This window comes from Tachysurus fulvidraco, chromosome 3, assembly GCF_022655615.1.
Source record: "Tachysurus fulvidraco isolate hzauxx_2018 chromosome 3, HZAU_PFXX_2.0, whole genome shotgun sequence".
NCBI classification, from domain to species: Eukaryota; Metazoa; Chordata; class Actinopteri; order Siluriformes; family Bagridae; genus Tachysurus; species Tachysurus fulvidraco.
The window spans coordinates 26396980-26421976 of record NC_062520.1 but is presented as its reverse complement, the minus strand read 5'-3'; the positions used below and the strand labels follow the sequence as shown (position 1 = coordinate 26421976).

Sequence of the window (24997 nt, the reverse complement as noted above, 5' to 3'; positions counted from 1 at the left end):
AAAGATTCCATGTCTACCTCCCTCAGGGGTCAGAGGAAAGCTCTTGAATGAAGAACAGGAACTTGCTATTGTCAAAATGGTGATTGCTGACAATGAAACAAAACTGAAGGACATTCAGTCCAGGGTTGTAGAGGACAACCTTGTCTTTGGGAACATTGCAGCAATCAGCATAACATTCAGTTCTCAGACTCTAGCTAGACAAAGAGCCCGAATGAAACAACTATACAAAGTTCCTTTTGAAAGGAACAGTGAGTGCATCAAAGAACTCCGTCACCAATACGTCCAGGTAAGGTTATACATGTGACGGATGGTTTATGTGACCATGGTCACGATTCACTGAATAAACGACAAGGTAATTTCAGAGTCTTCTAGTCTTCTATTAATATATGCAGGGAAAAAGGGTTTATCACCAGAGTATGCATTCTCCAAATATTTTTATTTACAAGCAAAAAATAATTGCTGTCAAAAAGGCAGTTATTCATTTGCATTCAGGAGTTGCAGGTCCCAGAGTGACATGACAACTATTGGTGGAAAACCAAGGTCTTGCTGGGCATCTCAGGTCCAGAATTCTGTGACATAGTTCTAATATTCTGCACAGTGTGTGAAGATGCAGTGGTGCAGGAGGAAAACATATAGTAAATGGTAATGTCAATACATGCTATGCAACTGTGCCATGACTTCACAGCCCTGGTAAATATGCTTCCCTCAGTGTGGCTAACCTTGCAATGCAAAAGAGAGCTGCTCAGCTTTGTGTCGTATAGATGGTTGATGTATCTGACTGTCACAACATTGTCTGAGTGAACCAACATTTGTCATGGTGGGATTCTTAAACCCAAGCACCCATTGGGTGAAATAAGGTCACTTGCATGCATGTAAGTAATGTATGTGGCAATTTAGAGAGTCAGGGATCAAGGGTCACATTCCACAGATTCAAAGGTCAATGAGACAGTGATACTATAAGGCTTTAAATCTATACACATTGTCTTAAGCATTAGACAATGGTTTTTTTTTTCAGCTTGTCATTAGCTTCTTCATCAGTGTGTTATAGCCCCATACATGCATGGTTAAAGTGTTGTGAATCCCTCACCTCGAATACCGCTGGTGACTGAGAATGGAAAATCCCAAGCCATGGCAGGCAGACATCTGTGTTTCTTTTAGAAGAAATGCTACTGTTTGAACAATGCCTGTAAGTGCAATTTACTCAGCAAGCGTGGGTGGCTAGCGCACGCACAAGATAATATCTCACTGCCCTCATAATTACAATTTGGAACAAAAACAAACATGTCTAAAATAAAGTTATGATTCTAGTAGAATTATTTTTGAAAGGAATTCACAGGAAGTGCTATGAACACATTACCGATAAATATGGTTTATTTTTTGTTTTTGTTTGTTTTTGTACAAACTGAAATTGGTTTATTTTTTTTATCAGCATGGGATTCCATACATATGTAATTATGTTTGTTTGGTGCATGCTTTGCTGTCCTATTTATTAATGTTCATTAATTATCTGTGGATTATTTACGCTGATCTGCAAACCCAGCACCGACACCGGTATTGTACATTTACTCAAGGTGTACTTTGAGGTGCAGGGTGTGAATGTGCTCTACTGGCAGCCAAGTAAGCACTCAAACAATTAATAATATATGAGTGCTCATTCATTCACACAAGGTAATGCGTACTGTATGCTGTTAAACTCTTACTGTATACTGTTGGGCCATCGGGTGGCTAAGTTCTTATAGGCTGGGACCATATACGTTATACAGTACATACTATAAATGTCTTATTACAGATGTGTCTTTGTGTGTTTTGCTAGTACATAATAATCACAACCATGTTTACTCATTATGCAACAATCTGAATAACCACTGCTTTCTGAATCTCTACAGTTTATGATTCGAATAAAGTCTTGTTACACACTGGTTATATAACTCCAGCTGGAATCAGATATTTACTGAGGGTTTATTTAATTTTGTGAATTACATGAAAATAGCAGGTGTTAAAATGTGTGATCATTACACTTTGACCAGTGAAAAAAAAGGGGGGGCTTTAACCTTCAGACATATACAGATTTTCACAAAAGTCTCCAAACGTAGGGGACTACGTACGCCAGCACCACATAAGTTGTTGGGATATTCGTGGACGTCCACTTTTACAGTAGGTTGTTCTGCAACACTTACCTTGTTTTTGCATTTGTTTATTAGTTTGGCAACAGTGTTGAGTGTGATACAGTATGTAAGCGGACTTTTGGGACACCCTGTAGATGCCTTGATATAAGCAGTCAACAAATACTCATTGTAGCTGACAGATTAGGTCGTCATAACAGGTTTAAACATGCCTGTAATTTTTTTTTTGTCCTTTAGATACAGCTTGATATGTCTCTGTGTTATATAATTTGTATTTTGAGATGTATGTTTGCTTTCTTATACATGGTCACAAGGTTTGGGATTTAACACACCTGGAACACAGCAAGAAATATTCTATTAAAAAAAAAATTTACACAGTTTACCTTTTTTACACAGTTCTTGCAAATGTATTTATTTAGGTTTTACTACTGTAAGAATATGATATTTAGAGAGTGACAGAATTATGTTGAAAATCCCACTGTGTTCAACAATAAAGAGTAACCCAAAACATTATGTAGAACAATGTACAGGAAAAGTATGAACTCTTGTAACCCCAGATTCTGTTGTGTTATGCTCTTGTTTAGTTGGCTATGATTCAATGCTTAGTTGCGACAGATGTGGGTGCTTTCTGCTTTTTTTTCCTTTTTGCATTATTCACTGTTTTTACGACTGGCTTTGCAAATCAGGTCAAAGGGCGCTCAGCTGTTTTGTGTCAGCAAGTGCAGACATCTGAATCTGAGAAGTCATCTTCCCGGCATCAGATCAGAATTACTTTCAAGAAGTCTTAAAGAGCTAAGGGACATTTGGGACATATTTATGGCTTTGTGCTTTTCAAGCGCATGTTAATCATGACAGAAGAACAAACATTAATGGTATTGAAATGCATCTGTATTGCTTTAAACAACAAAATGAGTTAACTCATCAAACCTTTACTTATTTTGTATCTGCTATACAAATAAAGAAACAAAGACAATGCACATTTACTAACTGAAATAATCATAAAGTAAATCATAATAATTCATAAAGTTGAGCACTTCATGTACAAATTGTTCATGGATTTGTAGTGTCACAGTTTACTATGCTAAATGGTGTTTAAATTTGATTATAGTTTGTGTATTATTTTTTTATAGTAGGTAGCTTTAGACTACCGGACTGGCTTTCAGTCATAAAGGCATTTTGTGTTTCATGTTAAGAGCTTTATGTTGGTTTTTTTACTAAAGATATAAATTTGTATGAATTATGAAAGTGGTCTTTGTTATATTTCAACCAGTCATGATCTCATCAGTTTTTTTGCCTTCTGTGTTGAGACATGTGCCTATGGATGTTTTGCAGACACTGGACAGGTAGAGCTGCTTTGTGTGGAGAAAGAACTATTGGCATAGAAAAAGGGAAAGGCAGATAACAAAAACAGACCTGTGGAGACAATTCCTGACTTGCAGCGTTTGGCAGCTGTCTAATTGTGTGTTGTTGGTTGTGACTGTTTTGGAAGTGACTGGTAAATATGCAATATTTATTGCTTTTTTAAATTTATTTTAAAATTAAACTTTAAATTTTAAACTTTTATTTGTTTGTTTGTTTGTTTGTTTATTTATTTGTTTATTATCTTTATTTCTTCTTCTTCCTCTTTTATTATTATTATTATTATTATTATTATTATTATTATTATTATTATTATTATTATTATTATTTCTTTTTCTCTCTTTTTCTCTCTCTTGTGTTTCCATACTTCTGTAAAGCTGCTTTGAGACAATGGGACATTTTTTAAAGCGCTATACAAATAAAGTGATGAGATTCCACTCAGAAGTAAGGCATCAGAATGGATCTGGAAGGTTGGGAGAGCAGAAGTGGGTGACTGGTATCTCACTAGTAGCATGAAGAGAGAGAGAGAGAGAGAGAGAGAGAGAGAGAGAGAGAGAGAGAGAGAGAGAGAGAGAGAGAGAGAGAGAGAGAGAGAGAGAGAGAGAGAGAGAGAGAAAACCAGATAGATGCAAAGTCACCATTTATAACTAGAAACTGATAACAATCAGTCAGATACAATCTAAGCTAGAAGATGGCTGTTCCCTTAACTTTACACAACATGTTTTAGTCTATCAAGTAGAATAATATGATCAATGTTTAAAAAGCTTCAGTAAGGTCAAGCATCACCAGCAGTGAGACAGAGCTCTGATCTGGGGGAAGTTGTAGGTCATAAATATTCCTATGTATGTATGAGTGCAACTGTTGTGCAACAACCTTTTGTAGAATACTGTAGATAAAAGGACAGTTTGATACTGACACTCGACAGTCACTCCAAGCACTCCACAACCATGAATAGGATAAGTGTTAGTACAGATAATAGATGGATGGATGGATGGATGGATGGATGGATGGATGGATGGATGGGTGCTTGGTGGACATTGTATCGGATTGCTTTATTGTTGTTTTATTGCTTATGGTCTGTGAGATATTTTTGTTTACTAGGATTTGTCCCTGGTGGTCCGGTGCAGGATGCCGCTTTCCTCAGCCTGTATTTGATTCTTGAGCAGTAAACTGACCCAGCCACTGAGGGGTTAATTCTCATTGCCAGTCTCAAGCCAGGATAAAATGGGATGGTTGCATCAGGAAGGGTATCAGGGTATTTAAGTTTATGTTATCTACAGTCAGCATTTAGTATCTCTTTGCCAGTAGAATATGACTGGACAAAAATATTTTTGTTTCTTCCTAATTTTTGTATTGTCCAATTCCCACCCATCAGGCACCTTTTCTCTATCAAACAACAGCTGCAAACCGGAGACTCATATGTAAAGGCTATCACAGGCTTCCACTAAAACCATATTTTTTACAAATTGTTCCTACAAACTCAGAGGAATGCACTCTCTGCTACTTCTAAATGTTTAATATCCACAGATGCCTATGACTGGCAATTGTTACCATGCTTTATAGGGGAGAGAGAGAGAGCATAGCCAATAGCCAGGATGGTCTGGATAGCCAAGGACTCAAACTTGCAATATAGAAGTCTTTATTATCGCCACACATACATTACAGTGGAATTCTTTTCTTTACATATCCCAACTGAGGAGGGTGGGGTCAGAGTGCAGGGGCAGCTATGAAACAGCGCCCCTGGAGCAGGGAGGGTTAAGGGCCTTGCTCAAGGGCCCAACAGTGGCAGCCTGGCAGTGCTTGGGCTTGAACCCCGATCCTCCATTCAACAACCCAGAGCCTTAACCACAATATCTAGATAATATGGCAAATTCTTTTCTGTTGTGCCACTTGGCAGAATGGCTGGATTTTTTTTTTACAAAATATTATATATAGCATATAAAAGAGTGTAGGTCTTCTTAAAAATAAGACTCAGTGGTCTTATTCTCTGCAATTCAATGCTTGCTACATAATAAAAACATATTTAAACCAATGTATTGAAGAAGAAATTGAACCACTTTCAAAATGTTTATTTAAAAAATAAATGTTGTACTAACACAGTATTATTTAGCACATATATATCTGAGTTTAAAAAAGCACACCATGGGTAATTAATTCGATTAATTTTTCCTCATCCTCATTAGCCGTACTGGTATTACGTACACATATAAAGTATTGATCTTCTGATCAGAGATTTTTCTTATTTATTTATGTCTGCTTGCATGTTATTGTTGCATATGCTGTAGGTATGTCATCTTTTGTGCCCTTCACTCAAGGCTATTGGATTCGGAGGGTATTAAAAGGTTTGTTGCCTTATTTCATTACAGAAGTACAGTATACAATAATCTTAGTTGTGTCTATTTAGTCTTCTTAGTCTTCAACCCACTCCATGGCACTATCTAGTGGTCACTCTATCAACTTATTTTACTGAAATAAAACATTTCATTAATTAACAGACTTTACAGATGCACCTAACTGCTGGAACAGGCATTACAGATTTGATCATAGCTGTTTCCCAATAATTTAAGGTTCAATTCCTGGGTTGTGATCAAAAAGCATGTTTACCTAAGGTCTTGTATAAAGCTTATTAAAGTTTTTTTTGACAATCTAGATCTACTTTTCCTGTACAGAAATATAGAATTGGGCAAGTTCTCAGAAAGCTGAAAGAAATCTTATTTTAGAATTTTATATAGATTTTATACTTATTCATTTTGTTGATGTATACAAATGAGGGTTACAGTTATTATATAGTGGGGGGTGGTAGTGGTATCATATTAATAAAGTAGAGATGAATGCAGTAAACCACAGAAAATCATAAAGTTTTCAATTCGTTCTTTATTTTTTATAAATTAAAGACATTAGGGACGTAACATAGACATAGGCTCTATGTGAGATATTAAGCCTATTATAGAGACTGTGGAAATAATGGGATTGTCTTGTGCAAATACATTGAAAAGTTATTTTTGTGCTATTTAGTTGGTTTTGATGTAGGACTCATAAAGAGCGGTGAGCTGGTCCTTCAGGTTCTGGGCGTAGGGGTCCAGTTTCTCTCTCAGGTCCTCAGCATAGGGAGCCAGACCCTGTTGAACCAAAGCAGCTCTCTCAGCAACCTTGGCCTGAAGATCTTCAGTCAGAGGAGCCACGGTTTTCTGGAATTCCTGCAGATGCTGATCTACTTTCTGCCTGAGTTCATCAGTATAGGGCTCCAGCTGAGACTGCAGCTCCTTCACTTTCTCCTCCAGACTTCCTCTGAGCTCCTCTGTCTTCTGTAGCACAGTAGTTTTCAGCGCTTCAGAGTCGAAGGACTCGGCATAGGGAGCCACGGCTACTCTCAGATCCTCCACTTTCTGCTGAATTTGGGTCTTCAGGTCATCAGCATAGGGCTCCAGTTTGTCCCTCACAGTGGTCAGATCCTGCTCGAGACGTTCCTTCAGAACTTCAGCCTCCTTGCTGATTTTGGTCATGAAGTCCTGGGCCAGAGGGTTGACTTGTTTCTGGAGAGTGACAGCATACTGACTGGCCACATTGGCACCTTCTGTAATTCTAGAGCTATCAAGTAAAATAAGGAGAATCAAACATAAATAAGAAAGGAGGACCTGAGACACAATCAAGAAAGTATATACACAATTCTTCTTAACTCACTTGACTTCCTGGCCCAGTTGAGACTCTCTAATCATTTTCAGTGATTCCCCAGCAGTGTGTGTTGCCTTGGCAACATAGTCCCAGAAAGCATCAGTCAGTTGCTCCAGCTGTGGTTTGGGCTCATCAGCATAGAACAAGTTGGCTTGGCAGCCTGGTGAAGGAACCAAACAATTTCAGTTGGTGTAAAAAAATACATTTATACATACAGTATATATGCAAATTATGAGCTACAGAAATGTAAATGCAAGCTACCTGTGAACACAGCAAGAGCCAGTAGTACAAACACCTTCATTCTGGTTCGAGTCTGTAAAAAGTGGATATTTATTTATAATGTATGTGATAAATTGCATAAATATGTAGACACGAACAGTATAGTCAATTTAACAATATAACAACGTTACAAGCTTTTTCTTACCTTTATCTTTTTACTTTTAAGATGCCAGCTGTGAGTGTCAGGCTCTTGTAGTAGTCAGTATATATACTGTAGGTAGGTGTGTGTTGTATTGAAGACCCAAAGTCCAGGAGGTAGTGCACTGCTGTCAATACTACTCCACATCATAACTGTCATGGACCATTAGTTATCACAGAGCCTAAAGTTCACTTAGCACCATGATAGATGTCTGACTGTCATGGCCTAATAAAAGGACAGATAACATTCAGACATAGGTAAAGGTTCAGTGATTACGCTTCAGCTACTATGAATCTAACAATGTTTTTTATTCTTTTTTTTTTGTATTAAAATATATCAGTGGCTGTCAGTAATATAATAGCCATAAAACATTAAATCGTGTTCTGTTTTTGGCTTTATACTTGATATGATAATAAAGGAGGTTCAGTTGCACTTCTTGTTCATGCCAACTGGAGTCTTGAACTTTGAGCCCACAAAACTTGCAAGCTGTACAGGTTGTATTGGTTTAAACAGATTTTACAATGATTTTAATCCACTTATATCCGAAATCTATTATTAAAAGCTGTAGCTGTATATCAAATGTTGATTTTCAACAGGTCTAACCCAGATTCCCAAACTAGATCCAGCCTGGGCTTTAGCTCAATACCACCTACCAAACCAATAGCCATGATCATCAGCCTGGTGATATTTATGGAGCCTTATAATACAATTGCTTTATTAAGAAATATTAATCATTTGATATTTATACGTATCTATATGTAAACTGTATATTTACAACTGTCTAATCAGCCACTCATGGTGTGGGACAGTGGTGCAATGCATGATATCATACAGATACAGCCCAGTAGTGTTATAAATCAGTCTGGTTTGTGTATTTATATTACTGCTGATCTTCTGGGGTCTTCATGTACAGTAGTCTCTAGAGTTTAATCAGAAAGGCGCAATAAAGACGTCAAAGGTGTCAACAATCCAGTAGGATGTGGAATATTATAAATAATGTTTTTTAAGCATACATTGATTAATAGCAACTAATCATCACTTGATTGCCACAGTCTAATGCCACTAAAAGGAGGATAACTTATTTTAATGATTTCTTTCCAATTCCACTAAAAGACCATTGACCACCTCTAAATAGGAACCTAATCTATGAAAAGCAATAAGAACAGTTCCATGTTGTTTTAGTAAATATATTTATCTTTAAAAAATGTCAAATTGTATTATCGTCAGAAACACAAGCCTGTTGGAGGTCCATCTGTTTGTGTCCTCTACATTCCCTGAATATGATTCTGTTGCTTATTTGAATTTATTTATTAAACTACTCAGATGTATTATTATTATTATTATTATTATTATTAGTATTATTATTATTGTTAATAATAATAATAATAATAATAATAATAATAATAATAATAATAGCATTAATAATTTATACTTTACTAACAATGCAGAGCTTTTATTTTTAAGAAAATAATAATAATAATTATAATAAATAAATATGTACCTTTAAATGGAAAATGTAATTAAAATAATGCAATTTCTTGTGAGAAAAAAGTAATGACACCCCCACAATCATTTGTATTTCAAATGGATAAAATGACCTACAGGTGTATCACATCAGGTGCAAATTATTAGACCATTGTTACAGAGCATTTTGAAGAAGGCTTGTCTTATTTAAACCTCAAATATTTAGTTCGGGTTGCTTTTAATTGTTGAAATCAGAGGTATGACCATTATGATATCCAAAGAACTCTATGAGGCCTTCAGAAAGAAGATTGTTGATGTTTATGAGTCTGGTAAGGGATATACTGTAAAAAGATGGCAAAAGAATTTGTAATCAGCCATTCCACTGTCCAAAAATCATTTACAATTGGAGAACAGCCCTGCGATGGGTTGGCACTCCGTCCAGGGTGTATCCTGTTTCGATGCCCGATGACGCCTGAGATAGGCACAGGCTCCCGTTGACCCGAGAAGTTTGGATAAGTGGTAGAGAATGAATGAATGAATGAATGAATGAATGAATGAATGAATGAATGAATGAATGAATGAACGAATTGGAGAACAATAAAAAAAAACTTCACCACAAGAGCAGGCTGCGAGATGCTTAAAGAAGGTTCCCAAATCCCTAAAATATCATTATGGGTCCTAAAGCAAGCTCTTGCTTCTGTTTATGTCAAAATGCATGAATCCAGAATCAGAAAGCGAATGCAACTTTAATTATCATGGGAGGTTTGCAAGGAAGAAATCACCCGAACATCTCAAGGAAGGTAACAAGCATAACACAGGTATATGAGAATAACCATGGGCAGGTGTCACTACTGAAAAATAATCAAGGCATGAGACCACACATACTGTAGATAGTGCAAACCTGCATTCAATGCTGTGAATGTGATACCCTGATGGTTAGTGTAGTCGATCGAGTAAACCAACAAATGACAATGATTCAGATCTTACACTAGAGGGCCACACACCCCCATGCTGCTGTGGCACTATGCTTCTCTGCAGTTTTATTCTGGAAAAGTCTGTCTAAGCCTCAGGCAGTGCAAGCATCTGTTGTTGTGTTTGGTATGATAAAAACCCATTTCTAAAAGCAAGAAGTGACTCTTCTTGTTTGTGTATCTTTCTAAAGTAGGTGGTTCTTATAGAGATTAGACAACAGTGACCTAAAGTGTGCATGAACCATCTGTTTGGTTGTGCTTGGTTTCATGATTGCTAAACATGTAAAATGTGTTGTTTTCAGGATTTCTTGGACACATATTGTATAGCAGACTGTGCTACCTGTACTTGTCCTGCATAAACCAGGTTGGCAAAGAACTGAATCATTTTCTACTAAGAGCATGTTGTTGATCAATAAGGGTAGACTGAAATTATTTTTTAAAGCAATCATCATCCTGTTGAGCACATGGGCAGTGTCCATCTAGTGCAACGTCTAATGTGGCAGCCAATGATGCAAAAAAGACATCAATGGCAGAGGAATTTTTTTTTTTTTAAGAATTTGTAATCTACGGTCAGCTCCACAAGTATTGTGAACATCTTTTAAAATATTTGTCTGCAAACCACTAATAGCTATTTAGTTTCATACGTTTAGTGTAAGAGTTGATATAAACATCTAAATAATGAATGCTAATTAATGCAAAACAATGCTTTTAATAGGCTGATTTGCAGCTATAAAAGCCATTTGGATTTCTTTTTTGCAAACAACAAATATTTTACAGGTTTATTTCGGCAGGTGTTTTATTATAGGATAAATGCAAGAAACAGAAACATATTATTGCTTTAGTTATACAAGCCATGATTTTATTTATAAAATTGTTCACAGGAACAAACAGTGCTTTAACAGCATAATATTAATTCATAGATATGTTATGATATTAATGTTCCGATGCTGATGTCAGGAGAAAAGTTTGATTGTTTTTTATATTTTGTGAGATAATAAGCCTATTATAGAGACTGTGGAAATAATGGGATTGTCTTGTGCAAATAGAGTGAAAAGTTATTTTTGTGCTATTTAGTTGGTTTTGATGTAGGACTCATAAAGAGCGGTGAGCTGGTCCTTCAGGTTCTGGGCGTAGGGGTCCAGTTTCTCTCTCAGGTCCTCAGCATAGGGAGCCAGACCCTGTTGAACCAAAGCAGCTCTCTCAGCAACCTTGGCCTGAAGATCTTCAGTCAGAGGAGCCACGGTTTTCTGGAATTCCTGCAGATGCTGATCTACTTTCTGCCTGAGTTCATCAGTATAGGGCTCCAGCTGAGACTGCAGCTCCTTCACTTTCTCCTCCAGACTTCCTCTGATCTCCTCTGTCTTCTGCAGCACAGTAGTTTTCAGAGCTTCAGAGTCGAAGGACTCGGCATAGGGAGCCACGGCTACTCTCAGATCCTCCACTTTCTGCTGAATTTGGGTCTTCAGGTCATCAGCATAGGGCTCCAGTTTGTCCCTCACAGTGGTCAGATCCTGCTCGAGACGTTCCTTCAGAACTTCAGCCTCCTTGCTGATTATGGTCATGAAGTCCTGGGCCAGAGGGTTGACTTGTTTCTGGAGAGTGACAGCATACTGACTGGCCACATTGGCACCTTCTGTAATTCTAGAGCTATCGTATAAAATAAGGAGAAAAAAACATAAATAAGAAAGGAGGACTTGAGACACAATCAAGAAAGTATATACACAATTCTTCTTAACTCACTTGACTTCCTGGCCCAGTTGAGACTCTCTAATCATTTTCAGTGATTCCTCAGCAGTGTGTGTTGCCTTGGCAACATAGTCCCAGAAAGCATCAGTCAGTTGCTCCAGCTGTGGTTTGGGCTCATCAGCATAGAACAAGTTGGCTTGGCAGCCTGGTGAAGGAACCAAACATTTTCAGTTTTTTGAAGGTGACAAGTTGTGTACTTCTAACATAGATTCAAATTCTACACAGCTTCTAAGCTAAATACAATTGCATGCAAAGATAATGCCATTACCTGTAAATACAGTCAGAAATAGTACCAAAAAGAGCTTCATAATTCTTGCTTGTGTCTGTAAAGAAAAGAGCAAATGTCCTACTGAATGTCATAAACAATAAATAGTAATAACAAAGAAATAGAACAAACATTATAGGTTTTTTTACCTGCTCTCTCAGAGGCCAGCTGTGTGCGTGTGTGTGTGTGTGTGTGTGTGTGTGTGTGTGTGTGCAGGTCTGGCTTAGTAGTCAGTATATATACTGTAGAGAGAAATGAGTTGTATTGAAAACCCAAAGTCCAGGAGGTAGTGCTTTTCTGTCAAAACTGCTCCACATCATAACCTCCTAAAAGGACCATCAGTTACCACAGAGCCGAGGTGTAATAAAAGCATTGATAACTTGCAGACACGGGCAAAAGTTCAATCATTAAGCTTCAACTTCCTTTAGTTTAACAAACAAAGTATTTGTATTAATAAAGTAATTACCTTTAGTAATTAAAATATTGCAAACAACCTCTTTGAACTTTTTGTTTTATTTTATAAAATTGAAAATAGTAACAATTTTTTTTAACTTATGGTAATACTAAGATTTTGAAATTTTTCTGCATAGAGTCTTGAACTTTGAACCTGCTTATTCGTACTAGACTTTGGTTAGTTTCTTAAATGTTGAATGATAAATTTCAGTTAAAGCTAGGCTGGTGCACCTTTCAAACAGGACGCCTTTTCCTGAAAATGAAAAATTTGGGTTTGAGACCAAAGGATGAATATACAGTAAGATGATACACCCGAATTTCATCTTGCGATTTCTGATTCATTTAGATGGCACCTTTTTTTTTGATCCCACCAATTTACTAAGTGATCAAAAATATTGAAAAATGTGACTGATAGGTGTTTCGTTTTGCCCAGGTCTGCCCTGTTCAAATGATTGCCTATACAGTCAATAGCATTCAGAATCTTATTTTAGTTTGACCTCTGGGTTTCACTTGTGAAGACTGCATGTGTTAAAATAAACCAAGATGAAGACTAGAGAGCTGTCTATAGGTGGAAAAGTGAGCCATTTTAAGCTGAGAAAAGAGGGAAAATCAAATCAGAACCATTGTACAAGCATTGGGGACAGGCATTACAACAAAATTTAAAATGTCCTGTAAGAGAAAGAAACCGCTGGTGTACTAACAACCAGACATCAAACAGGTCAGAATGTTAAATCAACAGCAGTTGATGACAAAAACACTGAAAACTATGGGGGAAAAAAACAGTTTGGTGGTGTCTGAGGGTCACTGCATTGATACAGTTAAAAATATGCAACAATATATTAAGTGTTAGGCTTAAATAATTTACACACGTGGACAAAATTGTTGGTACCCTTCGGTCAATGAAAGAAAAACCTCACGATGGTCACAGAAAAGACTTTAATCTGACAAAAGTAATAATTAATAAATATTCTATGAATGTTAACCAATGGAAGTCAGACATTGCTTTTCAAACATGCTTCAACAGAATTATTTAAAAAAAATAAACTTATGGAACAGGCCTAGACAAAAGTGATGGTACCCCTAACTTAATATTTTGTTGCACAACCTTTTGAAGCAATCACTGCAATCAGACGATTCCTGTAATGGTCAATGAGACTTCTGCACCTCTCAACAGGTATTTTGGCCCACTCCTCATGAGCAAACTGCTCCAGTTGTTTCCGGTTTGAAGGGTGTGTTTTCCAGACAGCATGTTTCAGCTCCTTCCACAGATGCTTAATAGGATTGAGGTCAGGGCTCATAGAAGGCCACTTTAGAATGGTCCAATGTTTTCCTCTTAGCCATTCTAGGGTGTTTTTAGCTGTGCTTTGGGTCATTGTCCTGTTGCAAGACCCATGACCTGCTACTGAGACAAAGCTTTCTGACACTGGCCAACACATTTCTCTCTTGAATCCCTTGATAGTCTTCAGATTTCATTGTACCCTGCACAGATTCAAGACACCCTGTGCCAGATGCAGCAAAGCAGCCCCAGAACATAACAGAGCCTCCTCCATGTTTCACAGTAGGGACGGTGTTCTTTTCTTGATATGCTTCATTTTTCCATCTGTGAACATAGAGCTGATGTGCCTTGGCAAAAAGTTCCATTTTTGTCTCATCTGTCCATAGGACATTTTCAAAGAAGCTTTGTGGCCTGTCAACATGTAGTTTGGCATATTCCAGTCTAGCTTTTTTATGATTTGTTTTCAACAATGGTGTCCTCCTTGGTCGTCTCCCATGTAGTCCACTTTGGTTCAAACAACCACGGATGGTGCGATCTGACACTGATGTTCCTTGAGCATGAGGTTCACCTTGGATCTCTTTAAAAGTTTTTCTGGGCTCTTTTGTTACCATTCGGATGATCCGTCTCTTTGGTTTGTCATCAATTTTCCTCCTGCGGCCATGTCCAGAGAGGTTGGCTACAGTCCCATGGATCTTAAATTTCTGAATAATATGTGCAACTATAGTCACAGGAACATCTAGCTGCATGGAGATGGTCTTATAGCCTTTACCTTTATCACGCTTGTCTATCATTTTCTTTCTAATCTCCTGAGACAACTCTTTCCTTCGCTTCCTCTGGTCCATCTTTAGTGTGGTACACACCATGTCACCAGACAACACAGTGACTACCTGGAGCCCTATTTATAGGCCCACTGACTGATTACAAGATTGTAGACACCTGTGATGCTAATTAGTGGACACACCTTGAATTAACATGTCCCTTTGGTCACATTATTTTCTAGGGGTACCATCATTTTTGTCTGGGCCTGTTCCGAGTTTATTTTTTTAAAATAATTCCGTTGAAGCATGGTTGAAAAGCAACGTCTGACTTTCATTGGTTAACATTCATAGAATTTTATATTTATTATTACTTTTGTCAGATTAAAGTTTTTTCTGTGACCACTGTGAGTTTTTCTTTCATTGGCCGAAGGGTACCAACAATTTTGTCCACGTGTGTAAAGTGAATGTTTGTTCCTATACTTTTGCTCACCAAGAATTGAGTGGTACTGTATGTCACAAAAGAGTGCAAAGTTCATTTGATCTCAAAACAAAATGTCTTCAGTGTTTAGCAGCAACATAAGAATTACCGTTACAATACTTTTGAAGGGGACTGTAACAGCCTGGATGAGTCCCTTACTCTTATATTGTTTTGACACCTCACAATAGGCTGTTTTGTAAATAAATAATTAAATAAATAAATAAATAAATGTGATACTTGAAGCTGTAACTAGTGGCACTCCAATCAAGTAGAACTGTCAAAAAATAAACATTTAAAGATTAAACAGCAAGGGAACAGTCAGTTCTCAAAGTTGATGTGTTGGGAGAAGGAAAATTAGGCAAACATAAGGATCTGAGAAGGCCAAGTTGTGAGTGCTAGAAGATGGTCATGGCTTCTACAAGGTGAGGTGTTGTATGGTATGCAGTGGTTAGTACCTACCAAACGTAGCCAACTAACTAGTTCAAACTATAATTTTTCTATTTAATGAACCAAACAATGGCATCATTCTTCTATGATTAACAGTGGGCCTTGCTATTTTTTTCTCTCCATACTGATAAATGAAATAGTTACTTTTCTTCCACTCGTGTCATTTTGTATAACATTATTCCTAATGTACATTCATGAGAAAAAAGTACACCTTTACAAACCCATGACCTTAGGTGACAAATAAAGATGAAGGAAAAAAGGAAACAGAGATAATAATTCATTCTTATTAATTCTTAAATAAATATTTATAATGATTAGTGGGATAGAATGAGAGACTGCAAACTTTTGGTTATGAATCAATTGCTTTATTTATGCCAGTTATTTGAGTGTGATAGTTTTCATTGGTGAAAACATATTCTAATCAGTGAAGCAGAGTTTGGAGTGTTTAGTTGGTTTTGATGTAGGACTCATAAAGAGCGGTGAGCTGGTCCTTCAGGTTCTGGGCGTAGGGGTCCAGTTTCTCTCTCAGGTCCTCAGCATAGGGAGCCAGACCCTGTTGAACCAAAGCAGCTCTCTCAGCAACCTTGGCCTGAAGATCTTCAGTCAGAGGACCCACGGTCTTCTGGAATTCCTGCAGATGCTGATCTACTTTCTGCCTGAGTTCATCAGTATAGGGCTCCATCTGGGACTGCAGCTCCTTCACTTTCTCCTCCAGACTTCCTCTGAGCTCCTCTGTCTTCTGCAGCACAGTAGTTTTCAGCGCTTCAGAGTCGAAGGACTCGGCATAGGGAGCCACAGCTACTCTCAGATCCTCCACTTTCTGCTGAATTTGGGTCTTCAGGTCATCAGCATAGGGCTCCAGTTTGTCCCTCACAGTGGTCAGATCCTGCTCGAGACGCTCCTTCAGAACTTCAGCCTCCTTGCTGATTTTGGTCATGAAGTCCTGGGCCAGAGGGTTGACTTGTTTCTGGAGAGTGACAGCATACTGACTGGCCGCATTGGCACCTTCTGTAATTCTAGAGCTATCAAGTAAAATAAGGAGAATCAAACATAAATAAGAAAGGAGGACCTGAGACACAATCAAGAAAGTATATACACAATTCTTCTTAACTCACTTGACTTCCTGGCCCAGTTGAGACTCTCTAATCATTTTCAGTGATTCCTCAGCAGTGTGTGTTGCCTTGCCAACATAGTCCCAGAAAGCATCAGTCAGTTGCTCCAGCTGTGGTTTGGGCTCATCAGCAAAGAGCAAGTTGGCTTGGCAGCCTGGTGAAGGAACCAAACATTTTTAGTTGTTTTAAGCATGACTATTGTTTCTCTGTGTGTTGCATTACACATTTGTAAACATTATATTGCTGTCAAACTAGAAGATGACTAAAATACCTACAGTACATACCTGAAGTGACTACAGCCAACACAAGTACCACAAGCACCTTCATGGTTCTTAATATGATCTGAAGGTTCTAAACAAATTCAAAAATCATTTTTTTACAGTGTACATATTAAAATAATTGTATACATAACCAGCTCTAATAATCAAGCTTGTTCCTTTACCTGATTGTTCTGTCAGAAGCCAGCTGCGTGTGTGAGAGAGTCTGTTTTAGTAGTCGGTATATATACTGTAGAGAGACATGTTGTATTGGGAACTCAAAGTCCAGATGTTAGTGCATTGTTGTCAACACTAGTCCACATCACAATGTCCTCAATGGACCTTTAATTACCCCAGAGCCTAAAGTTCAGCTCACACACTGATACTCTGATAGTCTGACTGTACTGATGAATTAAAGCAGATGTAATATGAAGACATAGGTGAAACTTCAGATATTAAGATGCAACTGTTTTATTATTATGATTATTATATTTATTATATGTAGTACATGTACATTCGGTTTAAATATTATTTGTACAAGGCTACAACTTGTACAACTTTGATCTCACATGACTAACAGGTTGTACGTGATTTTGATAGGGTTTGGATGTTGCTAGGGTTCTAACTTCTTAACTGTGTACATAATAATTTTTATACAGAAGTCCTAAAAGGCCTTATTATAAGAAGCCTTGTATTATTATATTTTTTCTTTCTTGTTTTGTTTCGTTATCTTGAAATACAAAACTATTAATAGCATTTATGAGAATAAAGGTTAAATATTTTAATAATCCAATTTAATAATCCAAAATTAGGTCGTTATCCCGACAAAACAACTTTTGTTATGTCGAGGTAATGAGAAAAACTGAAAAAAGACTTTTGTTATGTCGAGATAACGAGAAAAACTGAAAAAAGACTTTTGTTATTTCGAGATAACAAGAAAATTAAGGCGTTTTCATGACAAAACTAGAAAGAAAAATATAAAAATGCTTGAACTCTTAGGAGTTCTGTATTTTTATTAACATCATCAATGAATAAATAACAAAACCTTTCCTCAATTTATGTAGTACTTTTCACACAGCAGTGCTGGTCAAAAAATGTGAAAATGTTTTAATAGTTATCTAAAAGTTAATTACGAATAAAATCACTTTTTTATGTTAGTGTTACATAAAATTCCATAAAAATAAATGTCTGGCTTGCTGCTTAATTTTTTTTTTTTTTTTGCCTCTAATAACCTGAGTACAGCACTTTGTTCAACTAAAGTCATTTAATATATCTGTGTGTATTTGTATTTGACTTGCTTTGTCCTGACCTATTTTTGGAATATGTGCAGGTCTTACACGATATAAATGCACAAGTCTATTTCAAATCATGTAAATTCAAATTAATTCAATAAAATGTAATTTTATTCATTTAAATGCTCAAAAGGCTACTATAATTTTTTCTTTTCATATTTTCCATTATTATTACTAGCCATACCATATTCTTTTTGATTTGTGAGCACTGCACTTTACACTAGTAGCAGTCTCATTTTCGTATATATACAGGTGCTGGTCATATAATTAGAATATCATCAAAAAGTTGATTTATTTCACTAATTCTATTCAAAAAGGGAAACTTGTTTATTATATTCATTCATTACACACAGACTGATATATTTCATATGTAATGTTTTTTTGTTTTGTTTTTTTTTAATTTTGATGATTATAACTGACATATAAGGAAAATCCCAAATTCAGTATCTCAGAAAATTAGGATATTACTTAGGACCAATACAAAGAAAGGATTTTTAGAAATCTCCATAAAGTTGGTCAGCAGCATGAAGCATGAAGTTTGTATAACGTATATCTGCATGATTTTATGCCAAATGCTGCTGCCACATGATTGATTATATAACGGCATTAATGAGCAGATTTACAGGTGCTACTATTAAAGTTTACAGTGAGTGAACTTCTATACAGTATAATTAGTTAGCCTAGTGTTTTCATTTTGACTGTACGTTAAGTATAAAACACTACTACATACTATATATATCCAGTTTGTTGTTGAAACTGAATAGAGGTGTGTGGATTTGGTTGTGTTCAGGCCTAATTTACTGCAAGGAATGTAGTTTCCAGCTCAGGAAACACAAGGAAAAGGAGGAAAGGTAGAGAAAAAATGTCTAAATCAGTTACAGTAAGTGCTAGAATAGGGTTTCTTAAGAGGGTCCTGAAACAGAGAAAAGACCAGAGATTAAAGGCAGGAAGGCATTGAGACAGATACAAAGAGAAGGAATACAGCCTGGGACTGAAAAAAAGAAGGCAGAGAGAGTCACTGAGAAAGAAATCATGGTATGTGTCTAATCTGAGATTGAAGAATCAGGGTTTTGAATCAATCAAGGAGAGAAAAACGATCATAAACAAAGCAAAGAACAGGTGCAGAAACGGAGACTGAACTAGAAGCAGAAGCAGAAGCATGAGCTGTGCCAACGTGCCACCTTATCACTGATCAGTTTCTTTGTGCGTTGGACTTTCCCAAGCACAGAGTCCAGTTGTGCGTGCTAATGCGTCAACACAAGCATTTAAACACAAGCGCTACAAGGTGTGGGAATCTTCAGATGCTTATCTTTAAAGGAATGTAGATCTTGCATGTTTTTTCTCTTTTCTATGGACCATCTAATTTCATTCAGTTGAAAAGAAAGCAGGTGGGCAAGGTGGCTTAGTTGTTAGCACATTTGCCTCACACCTCCAGGTTTGGGGGTTTGATTCCCACCTCTGCCTTGTGTGTGTGGAGTTTGCATGTTCTCCCCGTGCCTCGGGGGTTTCCTCTGGGTACTCCGGTTTCCTCCCCCGGTCCAAAGACATGCATGGTAGGTTGATTGGCATCTCTGGAAAATTGTCCGTAGTGTGTGAGTGTGTGAGTGAATGAGAGAGTGTGTGTGCCCTGTGATGGGTTGGCACTCCATCCAGGCTCCCCGTGACCCGAGAAGTTCAGATAAGCGGTAGAAAATGAATGAATGAATGAATGAATGAATGAATGAATGAATGAATGAATGAATGAAAAGAAAGTCTATCAAAATGACTGTTCTTACACATGTAAATGATTGGGTAGGTCTTACAGGTGTACAATGAAACTTTCTTCCGAATGTCGATCACTTTGTCTGTTGGGATGAAATGATCTGACTTTAAAAAAAAAAAAAGTAGGAAGAAGGAGAAAAAGAGACAATAGTTGGCAATAATTACCAAAATAATCATATTTCTTTTACCTAAGCTCTACCTTCTGTAACAAAGAAATAAAAATGTAATACATATGTTTCGTTAGTTGATATTCCATAGATAAAGTCTCTAAATGTAGTGAACTGAAATGTATGTAATGTAATGTGGTACCCAAAGATGCAGACTATGTAAAAGATATCTGTAAAGAAATTAAAATTAACTTGCCTGTTTTATATCTATGCAGTAGATATATCTTTTGTTGAAAATGTGTATTTTTCTAATATTTTTGTAAGAAACAAAGGCGAAATGATGCTGTATATTAATAATACATTGTGCTTTACATGTGTCAGTTTGCCACTATTTTATTTGTATTTTATTTGCAGTTTACAAAATAAGACATGCAATGAAAAAAGAATGCAATGATCCTTAGCAACAGTAAATAATAATAAAAGTTATATTTCAATGCAAATGCTACTACAAAAGAGAGATATAATTATATATATATATAATGAATTATTATATATATATAATGAATTATTTCCCATTATCAGAAAGAAATAGCTGAAGCATCATTGAACATTTGATGGCTTTAGTAGAAAGGAATAAGTGTTAAATCTGTATGAAATATATCAATATATAATTGTATGAATTCAGAAAATACATTGATTTATAAGTTGCTCAGAAGGTTAAACAAATCCACTTGACTATATAAAGTTGTAGAAAGGACAATATTTATATATTTAATCAATATTTATATATTTAATCAATATTTTTAGATTTCTGTAAAGCTGATTTATGATGATGTCCATTATTAAAAGCATTATACAAATAAATTTGAATTAAATTGTTACAGTTTACAAAGAAATGACCATATGTCAAAGTGATGGATTGTATGTACGAGACTTCTTGTTGGTTCTTGTTAGGGGAAGTCGTGGCCTAAAGGTTAGAGAGTTTGACTCCTAACCCTAAGGTTGTGGGATCGAGTCTCGGGCCGGCCATGACTGAGGCCTTGAGCAAGGTACCGAACCCCCAACTGCTCCTCGGGTGCTGCAGCATAAATGGCTGCCCACTGCTCAGGGTGTGTGTTCACGGTGTGTGTGTGTGTGTTCACTGCTGTGAGCATGGGTCAATTCTGAGTATGGGTCACCATACTTAGCCGTATGTCACGTCACCTTCACCTTCACCTTCCACGTGGTGCTTTTACTCACGAGCACACAACAACTTGAAAATACCCAGAATTTACTGTGATACTACTGAATGTTTTAGCTCATGTATGTAGATATGTCACATTGCTCCTGCTCTACCATCCAATATTTCCTACTAGCTCTGAATCAATCTAAAATTTATGGAACTTACGTATAACATGTTAGAATAACATGCTTTTTTTATTTCATTGCATTTGTCTTGAACAAAGCTCAGGTGCCATTTTTTCATGTTAGCAGAAAGTCCTTTCTTTCCCAATGTGTGAACATGCATGTACTGTATTTCTTTAAAATGAGCTCTATGTCTTTTTTTTAGGTTTCATTCCTGTCAAATAATATTAAACCTATGTGATTGGACAGGTTTTCTAGTTCTAATACAAACAGGAATACACACACAGGAAATGAAGAATGCGTTGGCATCGGCATTCACTTTTTCACTGAAAGGTATTCAAAGAGTAACACAAATCGAACGATTTTATCATTTTAAACAGATTCTTTTTTCATTTCGTCTTACTTCTATATCCATGCGGGTTTATAGGCCTTTGTCAGAAAGCTAATATTACATGTTTCTTGTTTCCGATTAAACAGAAACTTGTTTATTTTTTCTGAATACCCTAATGTTAAATAACAAAATTAGCATGAAATCCAGAGAGCTTCTGAGAGCTCTGGCACTGGCACAGGTCTTAATTTTGTATCGTGGCTGATCACACATTTTTACCTAATCCCTTAAATGAAAAGTCATTTAGTTCATTTAATCATAAATAAAAACTGCACTTTAAGAATGAATTGCTTTACACATGCCATTGTTATTTTATTTTAGTATAAATACGAGTAATGGAAGTGATGTATAACAAAGAAATCTACAAAGAAGAGAGATTCATGTTCTAACATACAGATGTAAATACAGATGCTACAGTATATTTCACTGTTTCTACTTACATTTTTTTTTAGCAAGTCTGAGAAATATTATTAGCAAATACTGTTGTTTGAAATGTTCAGACAATTGTTAGATGCCATACAATCTAACTGAACAATTGATGTTTAATATCAGTGTGTAGTTTTCATTATTGTAAACATAGTCCAGTGAGTGAAACAAAGTGTTTGGATTATTTAGTTGGTTTTGATGTAGGACTCATAAAGAGCGGTGAGCTGGTCCTTCAGGTTCTGGGCGTAGGGGTCCAGTTTCTCTCTCAGGTCCTCAGCATAGGGAGCCAGACCCTGTTGAACCAAAGCAGCTCTCTCAGCAACCTTGGCCTGAAGATCCTCAGTCAGAGGACCCACGGTCTTCTGGAATTCCTGCAGATGCTGATCTACTTTCTGCCTGAGATCGTCAGTATAGGGCTCCAGCTGAGACTGCAGCTCCTTCACTTTCTCCTCCAGACTTCCTCTGAGCTCCTCTGTCTTCTGCAGCACAGTAGTTTTCAGCGCTTCAGAGTCGAAGGACTCGGCATAGGGAGCCACGGCTACTCTCAGATCCTCCACTTTCTGCTGAATTTGGGTCTTCAGGTCATCAGCATAGGGCTCCAGTTTGTCCCTCACAGTGGTCAGATCCTGCTCGAGACGCTCCTTCAGAACTTCAGCCTCCTTGCTGATTTTGGTCATGAAGTCCTGGGCCAGAGGGTTGACTTGTTTCTGGAGAGTGACAGCATACTGACTGGCCGCATTGGCACCTTCTGTAATTCTAGAGCTATCAAGTAAAATAAGGAGAATCAAACATAAATAAGAAAGGAGGACCTGAGACACAATCAAGAAAGTATATACACAATTCTTCTTAACTCACTTGACTTCCTGGCCCAGTTGAGACTCTCTAATCATTTTCAGTGATTCCTCAGCAGTGTGTGTTGCCTTGCCAACATAGTCCCAGAAAGCATCAGTCAGTTGCTCCAGCTGTGGTTTGGGCTCATCAGCAAAGAGCAAGTTGGCTTGGCAGCCTGGTGAAGGAACCAAACATTTTTAGTTGTTTTAAGCATGACTATTGTTTCTCTGTGTGTTGCATTACACATTTGTAAACATTATATTGCTGTCAAACTAGAAGATGACTAAAATACCTACAGTACATACCTGAAGTGACTACAGCCAACACAAGTACCACAAGCACCTTCATGGTTCTTAATATGATCTGAAGGTTCTAAACAAATGCAAAAATCATTTTTTTACAGTGTACATATTAAAATAATTGTATACATAACCAGCTCTAATAATCAAGCTTGTTCCTTTACCTGATTGTTCTGTCAGAAGCCAGCTGCGTGTGTGAGAGAGTCTGTTTTAGTAGTCGGTATATATACTGTAGAGAGACATGTTGTATTGGGAACTCAAAGTCCAGATGTTAGTGCATTGTTGTCAACACTAGTCCACATCACAATGTCCTCAATGGACATTTAATTACCACAGAGCCTAAAGTTCAGCTCACACACTGATAATCTGATAGTCTGACTGTACTGATGAATTAAAGCAGATGTAATATGAAGACATAGGTGAAACTTCAGATACTTCAGATATTAAGAAGCAACTGTTTTTTTATTATGATCTTAAGTATATAACCTAGTGAACCAGCATTAATGTATTCAATGTTAGAGATTTAAGCACTCACTGTATGTACGTCGCTCTGGATAAGGGCGTCTGCCAAATGCTGTAAATAGAAATGTAAATTATTATATTTATTATATTTATTACATGTACATTCGGATTAAATATTATTTGTACAAGGCTACTGTATTCTTGAACATTGATCTCACATGACTAACAGGTTGTACGTAATATTGATAGGGTTTGGATGTTGCTAGGGTTCTAACTTCTTAACTGTGTACATAATAATTTTTATACAGAAGTCCTAAGAGGCCTTATTATAAGAAGCCTTGTATTATTATATGTTTTCTTTCTTGTTTTGTCTTGTTATCTTGAAATACAAAACTATTAAGAGCATTTATGAGAATAAAGGTTAAATATTTTAATAATCCAATTTAATAATCCAAAATTAGGTCGTTATCCCGACAAAACAACTTTTGTTATGTCGAGGTAATGAGAAAAACTGAAAAAAGACTTTTGTTATGTCGAGATAACGAGAAAAACTGACAAAACAACTTTTGTTATTTCGAGATAACAAGAAAATTAAGGCGTTTTCATGACAAAACTAGAAAGAAAAATATAAAAATGCTTGAACTCTTAGGAGTTCTGTATTTTTATTAACATCATCAATGAATAAATAACAAAACCTTTCCTCAATTTATGTAGTACTTTTCACACAGCAGTGCTGGTCAAAAAATGTGAAAATGTTTTAATAGTTATCTAAAAGTTAATTACGAATAAAATCACTTTTTTATGTTAGTGTTTCATAAAATTCCATAAAAATAAATGTCTGGCTTGCTGCTTTATTATTATTTTTTGCCTCTAATAACCTGAGTACAGCACTTTGTTCAACTAAAGTCATTTCATATATCTGTGTGTATTTGTATTTGACTTGTTTTGTCCTGACCTATTTTTGGAATATGTGCAGGTCTTACACGATATAAATGCACAATTTACAGTCTATTTCAAATCACATAAATTCAAATTAATTCAATAAAATGTCATTTTATTCATTTAAATGCTCAAAAGGCTACTATAATTTTTTCTTTTCATATTTTCTATTATTATTACTAGCCATACCATATTCTTTTTGATTTGTGAGCACTGCACTTTACACCAGTAGCAGTCTCATTTTCGTATATATACAGGTGCTGGTCATATAATTAGAATATCATCAAAACGTTGATTTATTTCACTAATTCTATTCAAAAAGGGAAACTTGTTTAATATATTCATTCAT

General features: G+C 36.5%; 4 protein-coding genes across 7 annotated transcripts; all 4 read right to left on the bottom strand.

The window, feature by feature from the left end:
* Positions 1-6338: 6338 nt before the first annotated feature.
* LOC113651721 (apolipoprotein A-I-like) lies at positions 6339-7687 on the bottom strand. The gene is made up of 4 exons (XM_047811345.1): positions 7579-7687; positions 7416-7467; positions 7164-7314; positions 6339-7070 (listed from the first exon to the last, which is right to left on the bottom strand). The coding sequence occupies exons 2-4, from the start codon at positions 7453-7455 to the stop codon at positions 6494-6496; spliced, it is 768 nt and encodes a 255-aa protein (XP_047667301.1). The 5' UTR covers positions 7456-7467; positions 7579-7687; the 3' UTR covers positions 6339-6493.
* On the bottom strand, positions 6339-17078 carry LOC113646905 (apolipoprotein A-IV-like). Of its 3 annotated transcripts, none has more exons than XM_047811340.1 (5): positions 16985-17078; positions 16827-16893; positions 16546-16696; positions 15891-16452; positions 6339-6508 (listed from the first exon to the last, which is right to left on the bottom strand). In XM_047811340.1, exons 2-5 carry the CDS (start codon positions 16867-16869, stop codon positions 6494-6496), a joined length of 771 nt encoding a protein of 256 aa, XP_047667296.1. In that variant the 5' UTR covers positions 16870-16893; positions 16985-17078; the 3' UTR covers positions 6339-6493. The 3 variants fall into 3 exon arrangements, with proteins under 3 accessions (XP_047667296.1, XP_047667298.1, XP_027009204.1); XM_047811342.1 differs by lacking the exon at positions 6339-6508 and adding an exon at positions 10841-11092; XM_027153403.2 differs by lacking the exon at positions 6339-6508 and having other exon boundaries at positions 15774-16452.
* Positions 10841-12275, bottom strand: LOC125138409 (apolipoprotein A-I-like). Of its 2 annotated transcripts, XM_047811343.1 has the most exons (4): positions 12168-12275; positions 12022-12076; positions 11748-11898; positions 10841-11654 (listed from the first exon to the last, which is right to left on the bottom strand). In XM_047811343.1, the coding sequence occupies exons 2-4, from the start codon at positions 12059-12061 to the stop codon at positions 11078-11080; spliced, it is 768 nt and encodes a 255-aa protein (XP_047667299.1). In that variant the 5' UTR covers positions 12062-12076; positions 12168-12275; the 3' UTR covers positions 10841-11077. The 2 variants fall into 2 exon arrangements, with proteins under 2 accessions (XP_047667299.1, XP_047667300.1); XM_047811344.1 differs by lacking the exon at positions 12168-12275 and having other exon boundaries at positions 12022-12094.
* Positions 17079-21978: 4900 nt separating the features above from the next.
* LOC113646910 (apolipoprotein A-IV-like) lies at positions 21979-23505 on the bottom strand. The gene is made up of 4 exons (XM_027153418.2): positions 23412-23505; positions 23254-23320; positions 22973-23123; positions 21979-22879 (listed from the first exon to the last, which is right to left on the bottom strand). The coding sequence occupies exons 2-4, from the start codon at positions 23294-23296 to the stop codon at positions 22303-22305; spliced, it is 771 nt and encodes a 256-aa protein (XP_027009219.2). The 5' UTR covers positions 23297-23320; positions 23412-23505; the 3' UTR covers positions 21979-22302.
* Positions 23506-24997: the final 1492 nt, after the last annotated feature.